Raw genomic sequence first — 17656 nt, 5'->3', positions numbered from 1 at the left:
AAATGCAAAATGCCTCTACAATAAAAAGTGTGGCTTTCGTTAGAGCACAATTTGATTTATTCTCTTAGCCTTTCTGACAAGTGAACCTTCGCATTTTCATATTTTCTTCTTAATTTTTAAGTATTGGAGTGCGTACAATGAATGATCAATAGGTAGAGAGGGCAGCAATACCACAGTGCTTTGAAATTGCTCTGTTCACACCTCTCCCCTGTTTTCTCTAGGGACAGCGTTCCCCACTCATCCTTCTCTCTATTACAGCTGCCCCTGATGATTAAATATCAGTACCAAGCAGCTTTGTAGTATATTCTCCTAGGAGACTTCTTCTATTCATTTCTAGCATAATCTCTTATACTCATTTCTTGGGAATGAAAACCCATCTTGTCACTTTCGGCCAGGTCCCAGAAGTGAAATACTGGGGCACATTAATCTGCCATGACAGCCTAATCCCATTCCTCACCATCTCCCAACAACTCTCAATTTCCTAATTACCTTTCATAGTTTTCCTTTTTAAAGTTTCCTTTAAGTCACAGCTGCACACTGCCATTCAGTCTCTTTTTCAAAGAATATGCATATCTAGGGAAGTTATGAAGGTACATTTACATTTGCACACATTTTTGGTGCCTGTGCAAAGTGCCAAATGCCTATAGGGAAATTTCCACCTTGACTTTTCTTTTTAATAAGTTTCTCCTCATTGAGCTGCCTATCCAAAATGAAAAGCTTTAGTATGTTAAGATGACCTACCATCAATAATGCACATCATGAATACTTACATGTATAAAGGTATTTGTACTTATGGAATTTGGATTCTCTTCTCTTCCTCTCTCCATACACCCTATGTATATATAATCATATTTTCACAACTAAAGGATGTGTGCCCCAAAGACACTTATATGATGGATATACTTAGCACAAACAATTAAAATGAGGTGTGCTGTTAAAGTCAATTTTTTCCATATGTGATTGATCTCAGGGTTTTTTTTTTCATATTTTATGTGAGAAAGTAGAAGCATACCTTTATAAGTGGAAGTGTATTATGTGAGAGACATGACCTCTTTAAAAATGGTTTTACAATCAGCCAGGCACAGTGGCTCATGCCTATAATCCCATCACTTTGGGAGACCGAGGCGGGAAGATCACAAGGTCAGGAGTTCGAGACCAGCCTGGCCAACATGGTGAAACTTTGCCTTTACTAAAGATACAAAAAATTAGCTAAGCGTGGTGGTACATGTCTGTAATCCCAGCTACTTGGGAGGCTGAGGCAAGAGAGTTGCTTGAACCCAGGAGGTAGAGGTTGCAGTAAGCCAACATCGCACCATTGCACTCCAGCCTGGGTGACAGGTGAGATTCCGTCTCAAAAAAAAAAAAAAAAAAAAAAAAAAAGAGGTTTCGTGATCAATTAAAAGTAGATAATGCTGCTTGTTATGTTCCCCTCCCACAAAATCACAATGCATTTTCACATATTGCCGCCTCTGGAAAATCCTTACCATAAATAAACAGATTCACTTTTTAAAGCCAGCATTTTCCAAACTTATTTGGCCATGGAACCCTTTTTACTTCTTCTCTTAATGCCATTTAACATTCAGAAGAACTAGTATTCTGTAGAATACTTTTTGATAAAGCTTATCTTCACAGATATGTTTTATTTATTTTTTTTGCCACTTATATCAAGACTGTAGACTTGGCTCTTGGTGGTCCCAGGAAGTTCCCAGTGTGTAACAGCAGATACAGGCAGCATTGCTAATGGGCCTTGGCCTGAGACAAAAGGCACTGAGGGCTTTGGCAGTCTAGAAAATCTGCCAGGGGCCAAATCTAATAGTGTAAATAAGGGATCCATTTGGAAATGGAAGTATTCTTGCTTAGATGGTTTTACTTTTAAAAAACCCCTCAAAGTTGAGTTAGTACCATGCTCCATTCTCTGAGGGCTAAGATGGCACCTTGTTTGCAGAAAAGTGAGCATTTTTAGTGCAAGGTTGATCAGAGAAAAATTCCTGACACAATTATAGGGGATTGTGAGCTTCCTGAAGGTCAGAACATGTCTTATTTCTCTTTGTATTCCACATGCCTGGGGCCTGACATAATAGTTATCTTATTGGTTGAATGAATGATAGATGAATGAATGAATAACAAAGTCTCCCCACACTTTCATGGCATTAGTCTGGTTCAGTGGCAAAATCTACCTATTTTCTGTGATTGAATCAGTATTGTGTGAGGCTGGGCAGAAAGTAAGATTGAATTACAAAAGAGAACAAAGAGGGAATCTGACGAGGCAGATGGTCAAACCATAGACAGTGGCTGCCTTTGCACAAATACTGGGAGATAGAACACACCAGATCGGAGACATATGGATATGGGAGAGAGGCCTCCACCCTACGCACAGGAAGGAGCAGTGCATCAGAAGCCATGGTGTATTTGTTAAAAGCTGTTGTTATCGTCCCCATCCCCACTCCCTTAAAGGAGAAAACATTCCTTATTCACCAAAACAAAGAAGATACAGAGTGACTTCTGATCATCTAGCTGATGCAGCTTTTGTGGAGTCTGTTAACCCAACATGAATAAGGGAAGAGATAACATTTTGTATCTTGACTAGACACAAAAGATTCACACTAGTAAGTGAGGTGCATGTGAGCATGGCTGATTCATAGGAATGATCACAGGAATCAGCCTGTGGTTAGCAATGATACTAATAGAATTCTGAATTAGATTTTGAAATCTTCTTTCATTGATAACAATCAGCTTAGTAAAAATGGAGAATCAAATGTCAGAAATGTATGTTATAATTATCATTTTCATTATGTAACAAGGAGCTTAAAAACTTGGATTCAAATCTGGAGCTGGTACAAGCTAGCTGTGTGACCTTGGAAAAGTTACTTAACTTCTCTGAGCCCTGTTTTCCTCATGTGTAAATGAGAAAATAATACTTATATCATGGTCATTGTCAGGACTAAATGCTATAATGTATTAAGTTGTTAATATATAGACTACCGCATGGTAGATACTAATGGTAGCTTTATTAATAATAATATTAGTATTATAAAATATGCTAACACACTTATTATCAACCTCCCAACTTGAACTGTAATCTCTCGACATAGTAACTACTGTAAGCTTATTAGACAAGCAACCAATATTTTTTAAAGCACTTACTCTGTGCCAGGCTCTAGGATGTGATATGCATATAAAGCATCGCGGAATTTCAACAGCCAAGACAAAGGCATATAGTATACGTTTTGAAACACGTGTCTTCATAGAAATGAACTCTATGTAAGACAAATAGTAACTAACATTAAGTATTAATTTATCACTAAGATTCGCCTAGCAAATTTTCACTTATTAAATAATATAAATTAAGGCAAGATTTAAAGAAATAACACATATGATTAAAATCTAATACCCTCCTTACTAAGCACCTAAGAAAAATAATTCCGATATTTTACATTATATTATATTATATTCAATAATTCCTACCGAACCTAATCCTGCTGGAAGAGCTGACCACATGTTGGGAGAAGAATTGGGGGAGTCTTTCCAAGACTTGCAGGTCACTTGTATTCTTGAACCGACGGTGGTTTTGGGCTGCCTCCCACTGAAGTTGGAGGAAAGCTTGGGACCAAAAGTCTTCATGTTGCACTTAGATGCAGTCCTTGCTTCTCTCACTAGCAGGACAGATTGTATGCAATCAATCTCCAGCATTTCCAAGTTAAGGCCAAATTGCCCTTTCAATGTCGAAGCCCCCTGCAATAAGCAAGAAAGAACAAAATGATCTAGATGGATCCTTATCCTGAGTCCCATGGCTGCCTTTTACACTGTGGGCTTCTCTGGGATGTCTCTTGATTCTTAAGATGCTCTAACTCCCATTTCTTAAACAGAGTTGGACGCGAACATTTTTGAACTTTTTTTTTTTTTTTTTTGAGACGGAGTCTCACTCTGTCGCCCAGGCTGGGGTGCAATGGCATGGTCTCAGCTCACTGCAACCTCTGCTTCCCAGTTTCGAGTGATTCTCCTGCCTCAGACTCCCAAGTAATGAACGCTTTGCAGAACTGACATTGTTAAGGAATGGGTTGTTCTACATAAATGAAATTTACAGATAACTCAAAGTAATCCCTTTAAGTATCAATGAGTATTTAACTAATTTAAAATGGAAATAGTCATATGTGTTTCAATTATTGATTAATAATTAATACAGACTACAATCTACTACATGCTGGGAACTGTAATAGGCATTTTCAAATATTTTATTGTTCTCATAAATAACAGGTTAGGTAGATAATATAATCTTAGAGACAAAGAAACTGAGTCTTAAAAAGGCCAAGTAACCGTCCAAAGCTACTACTTGGAGGAAGAGCTGAGATTTCCCTCCAAATCCAGAGAACTTTTCAGAGTTCCACACTGAGATATCACAGTGTGACTATGGACTGGAAAGCTGTAGTAGAAGGCTGTCAGCCTTTCATGTAGAGTAGATAAAATGCACTCTGCAGAATATTCACAAGGTCTTCTCCTATGGAAGGTCAAATACGTTTTGTATAAGACAGTTGTTCTGAACACTCAGAAGTCACAGAAGGTTTAGTTCATGAAGCTTCCCTGATCCCCGGAGCCAGAAATTATGTCTTTTTTTTCCCTCAGAACGTCCATAGCACTTTGATTGGACCTGGAACACATTTCTACAGTGATTAGTATTTGCATTGTTTTTATGTGCATTATTTTTCCTTGTTATCTCATCTCATCTTTCTTACTAGTCTGTAAATTTCTTAGGGGCAGAGACTGCGTCAAATTCATCAAATATCATTTGCAGCATCTAGCCTAATACATAGAAAGTTCTATGCATTAGGAACTTTCTTATATATAGAAAGTTCCTGAACGATTTATTTCATAGATGAATGGACTACAAAAGCAGTTACCTAAGGATGTGTCTGCTCATGGTCCTTTGCCAAAAGCAAGAAAAGCAGTTTGATCCAAAAAGCTGGTGTGGGAGAACCATCGATAGGCCCTACTCACTCACCCTCTGTCCTCTTTCAGGAGTGGCTCTGCCCTGGCCCAACTCTATGGAACCTCTGCTACCTTGGAGCATCACCATTTCAACCACGCCGTGATGATCCTTCAAAGTGAGGTACAGGCCTGATGTTCTGCTTCTCCCCTTAACGGAAACCAAAACAACTCTTTGTTTCCTCCCTCTCTTCCTTTGTGGTGCCACAGGTAGACACAAAGCAGTGGGAAAACCATTTCTTAGTCAACTTAATGGGCCTTAGTAGCTTTTTCTGTTCCTATAGATGCCTGAGCAGGACCTTGCAGAGTCTTCCTGAGCTGATTTACTTGGATTTCATTATTGGTTAGGAGGCTTTTCAGATTCACTTAGCAGGGTAACAGATATAGACTGCTTGTCACCAGAGCATGACCTGACCTTCCTCAAAGGATACAGAGCACTAAGGGAACAACTTGATCCAAATAATGAGCGGCCCAACATTCCCATTTGGTAAAACTCTCAGTCATTTTAAAAGATGGTACAAGCAAAAACAGAGTGAGAAAGTTACACTTTATTAGCACAATTGAGAAACTATACAACTTAAAAGAACTTAAAATTGCTGGTGGGACCAGTTAGGAAGTGAGAACTGCAGCTAAACTTAAGACCCAGAGCTAATGCCATATGCCTGATTTTGCTTCATGTGGCAATGCAGGAGTTAGAAGTAGTTGGAATTTTATACTTTTAGCTCTCCACAGAGAAAAACAGAAACCACTAACTGAGTCTGGCTGCAGCATCTGAGTTTTAAATTGCCAGGAAAGGATCTGTTTCATTTTCTGCAAGCGTACAGACTTTTTTTTTTTTTTTTGAGGCCAGAAAGGGATCATCTGTTCCCCATTATTTGTCAGTTCTCTAGCTGTGCCATTAATTATTATTATTATTATCATCATTAAGGCCCTGCTTCACTGGAATAGCATCATTAAATATGGAGGTTTTTTACCTCCAGCCTATCTTGAGAAAGCATGTCTTTTGCAATATCATGGAGGCCTTCGACCCCATAAAGGAGAGTCGGCACTCCAGAACCTGAATGCAGACTGCGAAAGGGAAAACCTGCTGGGAATGATGTATTTTCAGTTGGGAATGAAACACCAAGAGTTAGGCTCTCAGTAACTGGCAGAAGCCAGCATCCTGGCCTCTGTGGCTGTGGAATTGCCCTCCAAAAACAGTGTCTTAGCTGAGAACTATGGAAGAACTTTGGTTCAAACTATCTTTTCTGTGTTGGTAAAGGTGATGAGTATACACCTCTGACAAACCACCACCTTTGTAATAACAAGTATTATAAACAGGATGTCAGGTTTCCTCAGGGAAACAAACCCCACTCACTCAGAATTTGTGTTCATGCAAACAAAACACATTGGCCATCCTTCACTCTGGGGTTCCCTATGAAGAACAGAGACTATCAATGACGGAACCATGCACTGTCCCAGCACTGCCTCCAGTCCCCTGTGGTCCTGCCCATCAGAAAGGCAGAAATGCAGGTGCTATTATTGTTCCACTTTCCAAATGAGCTCTGGTGCAGAGAAGTTAGACAGCTTGAGGAAGTTTGCCCAGACCTTTCTTCCTCCACATCTGCATGTCTTTCCATTAACACCACACTCACCGCCTCCCTAAACAGAGTAGATGCAGTATTTCAGGGAGACTCAGATCTACTTCAGGGACCAAAACATTAAGGCACATAACGTGAAAATAGAAGACTAACTTGCATATAAACAATAAACTGATTGCAAATTAACTTTTTCTGGCTAGCACTGTCACTCTTAGCTGTAAATAGCATTAGTGATTATATATCCTTCAAAGTACAGTCACATGCAACATGTTTTGATCAACAAGAGACCACATTGGTGCGACGGTGGTCCCCTAAGATTATAATGCCATATTTTTACTGTACCTTTTCTATGTTTAAATAGGTTTAGATATACAAATACCAACCATTGCGTTACAGTTGCTCACAGTATTACAGACAGTAACATGATGTATGGATGTATAGCCTAGAAGCAATAGGCTATCCCATATAGCCTAGGTATGCAGTAGGCTGTATCATCTAGTTTTGTGTAAGTGCTTTCTGTGATGTTCACACAATGAGGAGATCACCTAACAATGTATTTCTTGGAATGTACCCTCCTGTTATGTGATGCATGACTGTAATAAAACATACATCCTCATAAAATAATCCACATCCTCAAATTCAGACCAGATTTCTTCATATCTCAATGTTAGTTTTTACTGTAACTTGCTCTTAAATGCTGTGTTTCTTTGGAAGATTCTGGGTGCGTCGCTGGACCCAGGTGACTGCTTTTCCATAGCTTCCTACCACTTTTTCTCTGGCCCCAGAACACCTGCCTGTGATTGATCATTGGGTAATGCACAGGCAAAAAAACCTGGGCAGAATTATGGTGCAGCATTCCTTTCGTTATTTGTCTTCTTCTTAACAGCTGAATTAAGGGTCTGAAGAGCTCATTTGAAAATTATTATTAATATTGGACCTGGTCCCAGGTAGAACCAATATACTCTAGTCTTTAAGGAGTGGCGGGTTCACCCAATGAAATAAATTAACTTGGGGAAACAGATAATCATCTGGTGCCTGGTAAGACGTAATTTACTAGTTGATATCCTAGTTCCCTGAAATAATTAATTTACCTCTCATTGGAGAATGGTTCATTCTCAGGCAGTCATTCCACCACATTCCTTCTCCAGCATCTTCCGGCTCTCAACACGAGATTTAAAACTGGTCCAGTTCCCAGGCCAGATGCTCATGAGTTCATATTTCACACTAAGAAAACCTAAAAAATGAAAAGTCCTGACTTTAAAAACAAACTAAGTGAATTGTTGGTCACTTTACAGAAGGATTTTTCACTTTACGAAAGACAAATATTTTAGCCTAAGTGTAGCTAACACAAATTTTGATGAAAACAAGGGTACCTGTCAAAGGTATGAAGATAAAGATGTCATCCTAACTTTACTTAGGTAAACGTCATTTTAGAGTCCCACTGTGCCAAGAACGATGTCTTATGCATCCTAGCTATTCAGAATTATTCATATTCACCATAGTGAATTTAGCCTGCCACACACTTCATCAAAGTGCACCTTAATGGTGGGAGGCACGGTTCCTCCGCTTCAGCAGCAGTGACGTGTTGGGCCAGTAAATCTTTGTTGTGGGGGTCTCCTGTGCATCATGGGATGTGTAGCAGCATCCCTGGCCTCCACTGCTAGATGCCAGTAGCACCTTAGCCATTTGTGACAATCAAAAATGTCACTAGACCTTGCTAAAGTTCCCCATTGCCAAAACGGCCCCCAGCTGAGAACCACTGTTCTAATGGCTTTTTATTCTTCTTAAAGTCATTTGTTGCCATAGCAAGTGTTTCCAAAATGCCAGCTTAAACCTTCACTGGTAGTGAAAATAGCATTTATTTTAGGGGGAGAAATGTTCCCAAATGTTTCACAAACTTCTCCTCTAAGTAATTCCATAGGAAATGGGTAGTCAGATGGAATTGTGGGCACAACGTATTCATAGTAAGATAAGTTCCAACAATTTCAGATTTTCCCTTTGAGACTAAGCATGTAACAAAGTGTCCCTTGTTAGACTTTGTGAAAAATGACTGCATTCTGGCTTTGCTAGGTTTGCCAGAGAATCTGTTTATATTTATACAAAATTTCACTATGCTTTTTAAAAAGTGATTTTTTTAATGTTCCCAGACTTTTTTTTAAATAGAGGAAAAACATGTAATCAACAACCACAGATTTAATGTCTTTTGTGACTTTTTACTTTCTCATTACAGGGTCACAATATCTTTGCTAACCTGTCCTCCAAGGAATATAGTGACCTTATGCAGCTTTTGAAGCAGTCAATATTGGCAACAGACCTCACGCTGTACTTTGAGTAGGTATTGGCATTTGATCTGTTTGACAAATGGATATCTAAAGTTCCATCCTGTAACTAATCTCCAGGTCTACACTGGAGGTTACCTGTTATTCTAGCATTGATATCAATGTGTAAACGAGCTAAACTTTTTTTGTTGTTGTTTCTCTCTGATATAAATGAAGTCCATTAAAGTGGTGTGTATAAGCCAAGAGAGTCAAGGCTACAGTCACAAGATTTCTATTTTTCTTCTGTTTTATGAGCTTGTTTGACACACAACTCTGAAACTAAGTGATGGCCATTTTTATCTTAGATCCTAGCTAATATTGCTATTTAAGACTGTTAACTTCTGGTCAGCTGTATAATGGCATTGATAACGAAGATGAAAAATATTCAGTGATGGAAAATTAACTAGCAATCCAACAGTTCATTCCTTGATTCTTTTCTATCTCTTTCTTAGAAGGGCTTTCTCTCCTTTTCACCAAAGTTGAGGCCTTTCTCTAAGCTGGAAATTGCACCCTCCCATTTCCAGTGGGACCTGCTTTATCAGGCGCCATCTCTCTTAGCAGCCTGGAAATTTCTTCCACCACTCATTTGCACAATTTTCTCCTATCTTAAAGACCAAAGCCTGTCACTCCCTTAAAAAAATTTTTCATTTGACCCCATGGAGATCTTTAATTGCTTTTTTATTTACCTTTCTTTTACTGTCTACCTTTTTAAATAAACAGAGCACATTTAGTACCTCTATTTTCCTAACACCCATTTACACCGTGAAGAGCAGAGTCCATCTCCGCACTCTATCAAAATTGTACACTCAGAGGTCACCAGAGACATTTCTTTCCTCAAATTCAATGGCCTGTACTCATTTTTGATAGTTTCCATCTTCTCTGAGATATCTGAAGGTTTAGTTAGTTATTAATTTCTACTCTCCTTGCTTGCCCAATCTCCAGCTGCCTTTCTCTCTTTTTTTCTAGATCCTTGGCAGGTTTCTTTTCTCCTTGCTCCTGTGTATAAGCTCTTGAAACATGTTCTTCTTTCTCTACTCAGACCACTCCCCTGGCCTCATTTCTATGTTACCTCTATTTATGTTATGACCTGTGTGTAGAAGACTCTGAAATTCTTCACTCCAAACTTCCTCACACTGTAGACCTGTATGTCCAGCTTCCATCTCAAAAACCTTCAGTGTCCACATTGCTTTCAAAGGAAGTTCTAAACTTGGTTTGACTTTCAAGGCCCTCTATAATCTGCCCCCAACCTTTTTTCATTCTTACCTTCCACTTCACCCCTACATGATTGGTCTACGTCAACCAGACTAGTCTACGCATTACCCTTTGGAACACCCTGTGTAATGCTCCCTGTGCCCTGATGTATCACCATTCCCACATCGAATCCTGTTCGTCCACTTGCCATCTTCCTGACTGACCATCCTTTAAGATCTGTCTCTTCTGTCACTTTTTCTAGGAAGTCTTGTGCCATTCGCTTTGAAATGACTCCCTTTGAAAAGCACTGTGGCATTGCATCAGTTAGAATTAGGTTCAATTGTAAGGGATGTTCAAAGCTTAAGACACGAAAAGCTCAAAGAGATTGCTAGAAAATCAGTATATAGAATGCTTAGTACCCAGGAAGTCCTCTACTAACACAGCCAGGTCACTCCCCTTATTCTACCTTTAGAAGGCCAGAAATTTATCCTCTGGAGAAATAAAATGAAGAGCTCTGAACTGAGGAGAGGCACAGGGTGGGAATGAGATACAGTGCTCAGAAGAAGAGATTAAGTTAAATGGAACCAGTCTCTGGATTGAAAACCTGTAGGCCATAGCCAAGCACTTAGAAGCTAGGAGTCTATAAGCCATACACTCAGGGTTGTCAGATTTAGCAAGTAGAAGTACAGAAAGTCCAGTTACATTTAAATTTCAGATAAACAATAAATACTTTTTTAGAATAGATAGTTAGATGTCCCATGAAACATTTGGGACATATTTATACTAAAAATTATTTTTTGTATATTTCAGAATAGCTACAAGAGAGGACTTGAAATGTTCCTAACAAATAGAAATGATAAATATTCAAGGTGACAGATATCCTAAATACCCTGACTTGATCATGGCACATTCTATGCATGTAACAAAATGTCATATGTACCCAATAAATATGTATAAATATTATGTATCAATAAAATATTTTTAAAATAATTATTTTTTATCGGAAACTCAAATTATTATATCTAGCAATTATACCCCTCCCCCCCCACACAACTCCCATTTAGCTTTTTAATGCCTTACTATTACATGCAGAAAACCAAGAATCACAGAACATTTTTTCAGCATCCGATAGGAAAGACAGAGGCCAAACAAACAGAAAAAAATATGAAATTCAGAGAAAACAGGGAGAGGAAGAAAACAAAACTAAAAACTGTTGTTAGAATTCTCAGAGAGCTAAGATATTGCATCCATGAAACAAGAACAGGATGCTTTTTAAAAATAGTAGTAGGAGCAACTATGAAAAAGAAGGCACTTTCAAAAATTAAGAACATGATAGCCAAAATAAAAAAAAATCAAATGAAAGCATTAGGAAACACAGGCCAAGGATAAAAGCCAGCAAAATAGAAAACACTGCTATATTTCATTGTATCTCTTTTAGTACTATTTGATTTGTTAACTATGTTCATGTATTACTTTGATAAATATAATTTTAATTAGTTTAAAATATATACTTAAAAATTAAAATCCCAGCTCTGCCACTAATTAGCTGTGTGTCATCAGGTAAATTATTTACTTCTCTGAGCCTTTCTTTCAAGTATAAAATGGAGATAACAGTACCTATGTCATGTCTTAGAAATGGTGACATCTACAACCTCATTTGCTTTATAACCTATTTATTTTGCATGTTTTGTGGCCCTTTGGTTGACTTAAATATCATGATCTTTCATCTATTTTCTGGATTAATGCTCCTTGATTTGGGATTTATGGAAAGTCTGTATCCTTTTAATGTTTTATTGCCTGTCCCTGACACTTGCAGGATCTTGTGTTATTTTCCTCAAAGTAGAAGAATTTTCCCAAGCCATCTTTCCAAGTAACTTCTAAAGAGAGAAAAAAAAATATCAACACTCAGAGTCCATTTATCAAGCCCTGTTAGGGATTTGACGAATCACTGAGTGACCACTGGCATGCAGTCAACGAAGTTGGTTGCAACTCGTTTTCTCATTACTCTGTTCTTATCTTAATGCTGCAGCCCCTGCTAATGTTTGCTGACTCCCAAAGAAGCTGGCTTGTTCTCTTTTCATCAGCATTATTGTTTTTTGAGGTTCTGAATAGCTGCCCATTCTCTAATCTAGGCTTTCAGAGGATTGATTCACTTGCCTGTCTAAAGTTGCATTAAAATATTGCCATATTTTTAGCCAGAACAATCCCTAGAGTTATAATGAGAGGGAAAGCAGCTACTACAAACTGTCGCCCTGATGTTTTTATTTAATAAATGTGCAATTGTGAAATCGGAAGGATCTTAGAAATGATGCAATCCAATTCATCTCCTTTTTTGCTGATCAGGCACAGAGGTCCAAATGGTTAAATAGCATAGCTTAGGTCACATAACTCATTATTGGTAAAACTGGAACCCACACCTCCTCTTTCAGGGCTTTTTCTTCAATCACCATGCTTCCCTCTCTAATGGAAGAATCAAGAAATCATTGTCATTTTAATTGGGGATATATTATGTGATAATGTTGACTCTTTCCGGGTGTTCTGTAATCAGTTTAAACACTAGCTTGAGGCCCCTGTGTCCTCTCCCAAAGCAAAGTTGGAGATAAAGGCTTGCATTCAGGTAGTTTAGTTTTGGAAATGACACCAAGAATAAGAGTGAGGGGCTGGGACAGTGAAATGGGGAAGGAGGGAAGCCAGTGAAAGGAAGGACACATTTCTTTGTTGTTCTCCACTATGGTCAGCCAGTCTTGATCCTGCAGGGACCATCTGAGAAGTCTCATATATCGCACTTCAAAATTGTCCGCCACCCACCATCCTCATCAACCAAATGTCGATCTGTGGGATGTTAACTCTCATGTACTTCCATGTTGTGTGTGCCTGATGACTGGGCATTCCTGCAGCTGTCTCATCCTTGTTCTCACACATGAAGTCATGTGTGAAGTGCCAGGGCAGAAAGTATGTGATCCGCAGGACCGCTGAGGCACTGCGTGTAGCAGCAATGGCAGGAGAGGGGTGGGTGAGCCAAGAGGATATTAGGCTCCCCGTACAATTAGTTTCTGGAAGTCTGGATTATTGTTGGTTCTTCTGCCCTGACTACTCAACCTAAAAGTCATGATACAGTTGAAGAAACCAAAAAGGAAGCTCACTGCTTTCCTCCCCTAGAGGGAGAAAGTCACTCTAGGAAAGGGCCAGGCTGGGCAGGGTAGAGCCCTGCCTTTTGGAGACAGGTTTCTGACTCATTCCTAGAGGCAAGATTTCTTGCCACGCTCTAAAAGGAAAAAAATATATGAGATTCATGGAAATGTGGAAAGGCTTTCAAAACATCCACAAAAACTTATGACTTTAATTTCTAAAGACCTTGTGTGTCCTTGGGATTCTATGTCATTCAAATGGCATATGAAAGCAGAATTCACAAGATTAAAATACAAAAACAAACAAAATCCTTAATGTGAATTTCTAAGTTTCACAACCTGAGCCTGGGGGTTAATGATTCATTCTGATTTTCCAACTCACTGAAAACGTTTTCCAGTTACTGCTGAGCAACTTTCTGAAATGATTTCTGTGCTGTTTCTGAGTCCCTGCAGTGAATAAGGATTTGATAATTAAGTAGTAATTTCACCAGCTTTGAGAGTCGGATCTCTCTTTGCCTCAGTTTCCTTGTCAGCAACAGGGGTATAGGCATATCACCCATTCTAATCTCCTAGGATCCTTGTGGCAGTGAAAAGAGATTAATTTTATGAAAGAGCTTTGACAATGTAAAGTACCTTATAAAAAAAGGAATCACTCAGCCAGAAAACTTAATAAAATATGCACCATAAAAGATGATGCTTGTTGGAGTGGGCAGAGAGATCTAAAATTACAAATGTTATAACTTCAAAGGGATGATACAAATGCCCTGTACTATTTATCTGCATGTAAATCAACAAAGATGACCTATGCACCTTCCACTATTAGTAATAAAAACAACAACTAATATTTTTTGAGTGCTTACTTAGGACCTTTATATATACATTATGCCATTCAACAGTGAAAGCAGTCCTATTAAAATAGGTACTATTATTAATGTCAACCTAAAAGAAAGAAACTGTGGCAAAATTAATATAAGTAGAGAGTTTATTTGGGCCAAGATTGAGGACTGCAACCCCGGAGCATGGATTCAAGTTGCCTTAAATATACAGTCCAATTAGCAGCAGTTACAAGTGGATTTTCAAAAGGAAAGGAAAGGTATTTTCTACATTGTTTACCAAGAATTTACATTAACATAACATAAGCTATTGATTGGCTTTGTTACATTGTCTCTTGTATCACAAATTCTAGGAACATGAAGATAGTGGGTGAGGTAGCTAGTCAGAAACAAAATGACTTTCAACAGTGGCCCCCAAGCATGGGTTAGGGGAGTGGGGAGCGTGACTGAAGTCCCATACTCATTACTTTCTGGGCCTGCAAGGAGCTCAGACTGCTCTGAGCTGTTTTTTCTTTTCTCATTAACCCCACAGTACACATGAGGAAACTGAGGTTTGGAGTGATTCAGTAAATTGCTCACAATATTAAATAGTATATCTGGAATTTGAACCAAGTAGTTGGACTCCAAAATGTTCTTAGTTACTCTGCAGTGATATAGCAGTCCAAGAGTACTCAAGGGGAAACTGGGGCCAATCCAGGAAACATTTGGGCATTAGAAACAGCAGAAATTTGAGGATGCAAATGTCTAAAGCCAGTTCCAAACACACTTTGTGTTAGCATGCTAAGTGTTAGCAATTCAGCTAATGCCAGGCCCCACCACTGGGAGTGCAGGGTGGATGTGGAGGCTCCAAGTCAGTGATACTCGGACCCAGTCTGGTGGGGCTAAGACTGCAATTAGAGGCTTCTTGTGTGAAGTTGAGCTAAGTTGGTGCACCAGGGGTTGAAAATTCTGTAGCTTTAATACAGTCACAGGGGTTGTTGCTATTGGGTAGCAATAAACAGTTTAGCACTGATCCTCAACAGGTTGTGATTACATAACGCTATATCTCATCCTCTAGGTGCCTGCTCCATGCCCAGCACCATTCTAGGCATTACAGTATCTTCCTGTATCAGCACTGAAATGGAAGCTCTATGAATGCAGACACCTTACTCTTTAGCTCACTCTTGGAACCCACAAAACCTGACACACTGCCTGACATAATGAGTTCTCAAAATAACTTTTTGATACTGAATTATCATATCAATGTGCAAGGTAGATATTGTTAGCCCCATCTGATAAATAGGGAAAACTGGGCTTAAAGAGGTTGAGTAATTTGTCCAAAGTCACTAAGTTGTCTGTGATCAGTTCTCCATGACACAATGCCTCAGAGCATGATTTAAGCAAATAATTTTCCAAAAATTCAGATAAATCCACTTGGGTGCTCAATGCTTTTAAGATCGGCTTCCTAAATTAATCAGACTTATCTTCAAATTGAAAATTTGCCACCTCTCTTTGCGATCTACACTCATCAGCAATTATGGAAAATGCCCAGTCTGATGGTTTCTTTGTATTTGTCTCTCAAAAGGGATGCAGTAAATAGTATTTCTCTAAAGCATCTGATGATGACAGAAAAATGCACTAAACTATTTTAAATTGTTCAATGTGATAGTTTGACCAATTCTTTTAAAAATTAGATTAATATCTAGACAATTCATTTAAAAAAATTACAGTGGGAACTCAACAAATGTTTCTACTGCTAGGCAAACATTCATTCATCATTCAACAAAAGCTTATTAAAAGCCAGCTATGTTCAGTGTCCTCAACTTCCGCAGTTGCCTGCGCTCAACCAACCCCATACTGGAAAAGATGAAAGTAAACTGATTAGTAATAAGGTGTTAATGACTGATAAAACTTAAGCCATTACTCTATCCCAAACATTATTATATTTTAACAGAGCCTGATGACTTAACTCATTGAAATTATATATTATTATAACATTAGGACAGCAGCCCCTGTAGTAGGTTGATGGAGGAAGTATTTTGGCAATTCTTGACATATTTCAAAGAATTTTTCCATATACTCATTCCATATCCCCATCCATATGATATCAAAACTGACTAAAAAATGAGAAATGTAGCCAAATAGCACTTCTTAATGGTTTCTTTGTGCCAGGCACTGTGCTAGTTGCTGGTAATGTACAAGCAGATAGGACACGGTTCTTACCTTTAGGGACTCAGAGCCCAGTGGGGAAGAGAGAAGGCAGCAACATCCAGCAGCGAAGGGCTGTGTGGAAGTGAATGCAGGAGCAGCTGGAGTGCGCTCCTTCTAGCCATGGCTTACACAGCTTCTTTGCCTGGTGATTGTGGTTTGAATGAACTGACTGCTGGGGCCTTGTGGTCTCTAATCTTCTGCCATTTTCAACAACTAGAGTAATTCTTATCTCTACTTCCTGCATTTTGCCAGTTTTATTTGTGCCATCAACAAAAGCACAGCATCAAACAGGTCATTCACTCAGGTTCTTGGCAGGTCCTTGTATTATCAGTGCTAGTCTGAAGCAGGGAGAAAGTTCACTTCAAAATTAAATAGAACACTTTTTTTCTTTAGTCATAATAACTGGAGTTAACATCTGTATATTAATTTTTATTCCTCTCCAATGTTTGTATGCAAAGAAAGTCCAGAAATCTCTCTAGAATCTGCATGTAACAATTAATTGCAGATGTATGATTTGCCTATTGAGCAAGCAGTAAGAAGACCAAAAGCACCCACTCACCACATCCACACATCTGTGCACCCTGCAACCCCTGCCTGACAACTCTGGAGTTAAAATTGAGGAGAGTTACAGGCCGGGGACAGTGGCTCATGCCTGTAATCCCAGCACTTTGGGAGAACAAGGCAGGTGGATCACCTGAGGTCAGGAGTTCGAGACTAGCCTGACCAACATGGAGAAACCCCGTCTCTACTAAAAATACAAAATTAGCTGGGCGTGGTGGTGCATGCCTGTAATCCCAGCTACTCAGGAGGCTGAGGCAGGAGAATCTCTTGAACCCGAGAGGAGGAGGTTGCGGTGAGCCGAGATCACGCCATTGCACTCCAGCCTGGGCAACAAGAGTGAAACTCCATCTCAAATAAAAAAAAAGAAAGAAAGAAATTGAGGAGAGTTACAGTGATGATTTGCCACCTCAGCAGTAAAACCTTCCTAATGTTTATGGACTTTTAGTAGATTCAAAGGAGTTAGATGAATAGATAAAGAATATATATTCCTAAGTACATGTATAGATACATAAATTTGCAAAAAATTTCATGATTAAAATGTACACAGAAATGGTGATTTCTCATTTTACAAATAAAAGATGCCTTGCAGATAAATTACAAACCAGAAAGATTTTCAATGTGGTGATGGGTGACTGGTAACCAATCTTTAGAATTATTTTTGAAGGTAATTTTAGCCGTTCTGTTCAAATGATGCTTTTTTAAAGACTGCTATTTTTCTGAGTGGGACATATGTCAGGTGAGCAGGATGAAAGCCTAATAAAAACATATCTGATTATAAATGAGATTTTCCAGTAAGTTGCTTTTCACTAGCTGAGGTACTTGCCATTGTCCTTGAAAACCAAGGTTCCCCATGATCTGCGTGAGAAGTTAATGAT

At 38.9% G+C, this 17656-nt stretch overlaps 1 protein-coding gene across 1 annotated transcript in view; it reads left to right on the top strand.

Annotated features, from left to right (window-relative positions):
- PDE11A (phosphodiesterase 11A) overlaps positions 1-17656 on the top strand; it is a 429725-nt gene that overhangs the window by 347342 nt on the left and 64727 nt on the right. Inside the window, exons 14-15 of the mRNA XM_009443807.4 lie at positions 5014-5104; positions 8791-8891. Of these exons, the coding sequence (XP_009442082.1) occupies positions 5014-5104; positions 8791-8891 (192 nt within the window). The remainder of the gene's footprint in view (positions 1-5013; positions 5105-8790; positions 8892-17656) is intronic.

The sequence above is a fragment of the Pan troglodytes genome, chromosome 13, assembly GCF_028858775.2.
Source record: "Pan troglodytes isolate AG18354 chromosome 13, NHGRI_mPanTro3-v2.0_pri, whole genome shotgun sequence".
Taxonomy (NCBI): Eukaryota; Metazoa; Chordata; class Mammalia; order Primates; family Hominidae; genus Pan; species Pan troglodytes.
Note: the sequence above shows the minus strand (reverse complement) of the source record. Positions and strands in the feature narration are given on the sequence as shown.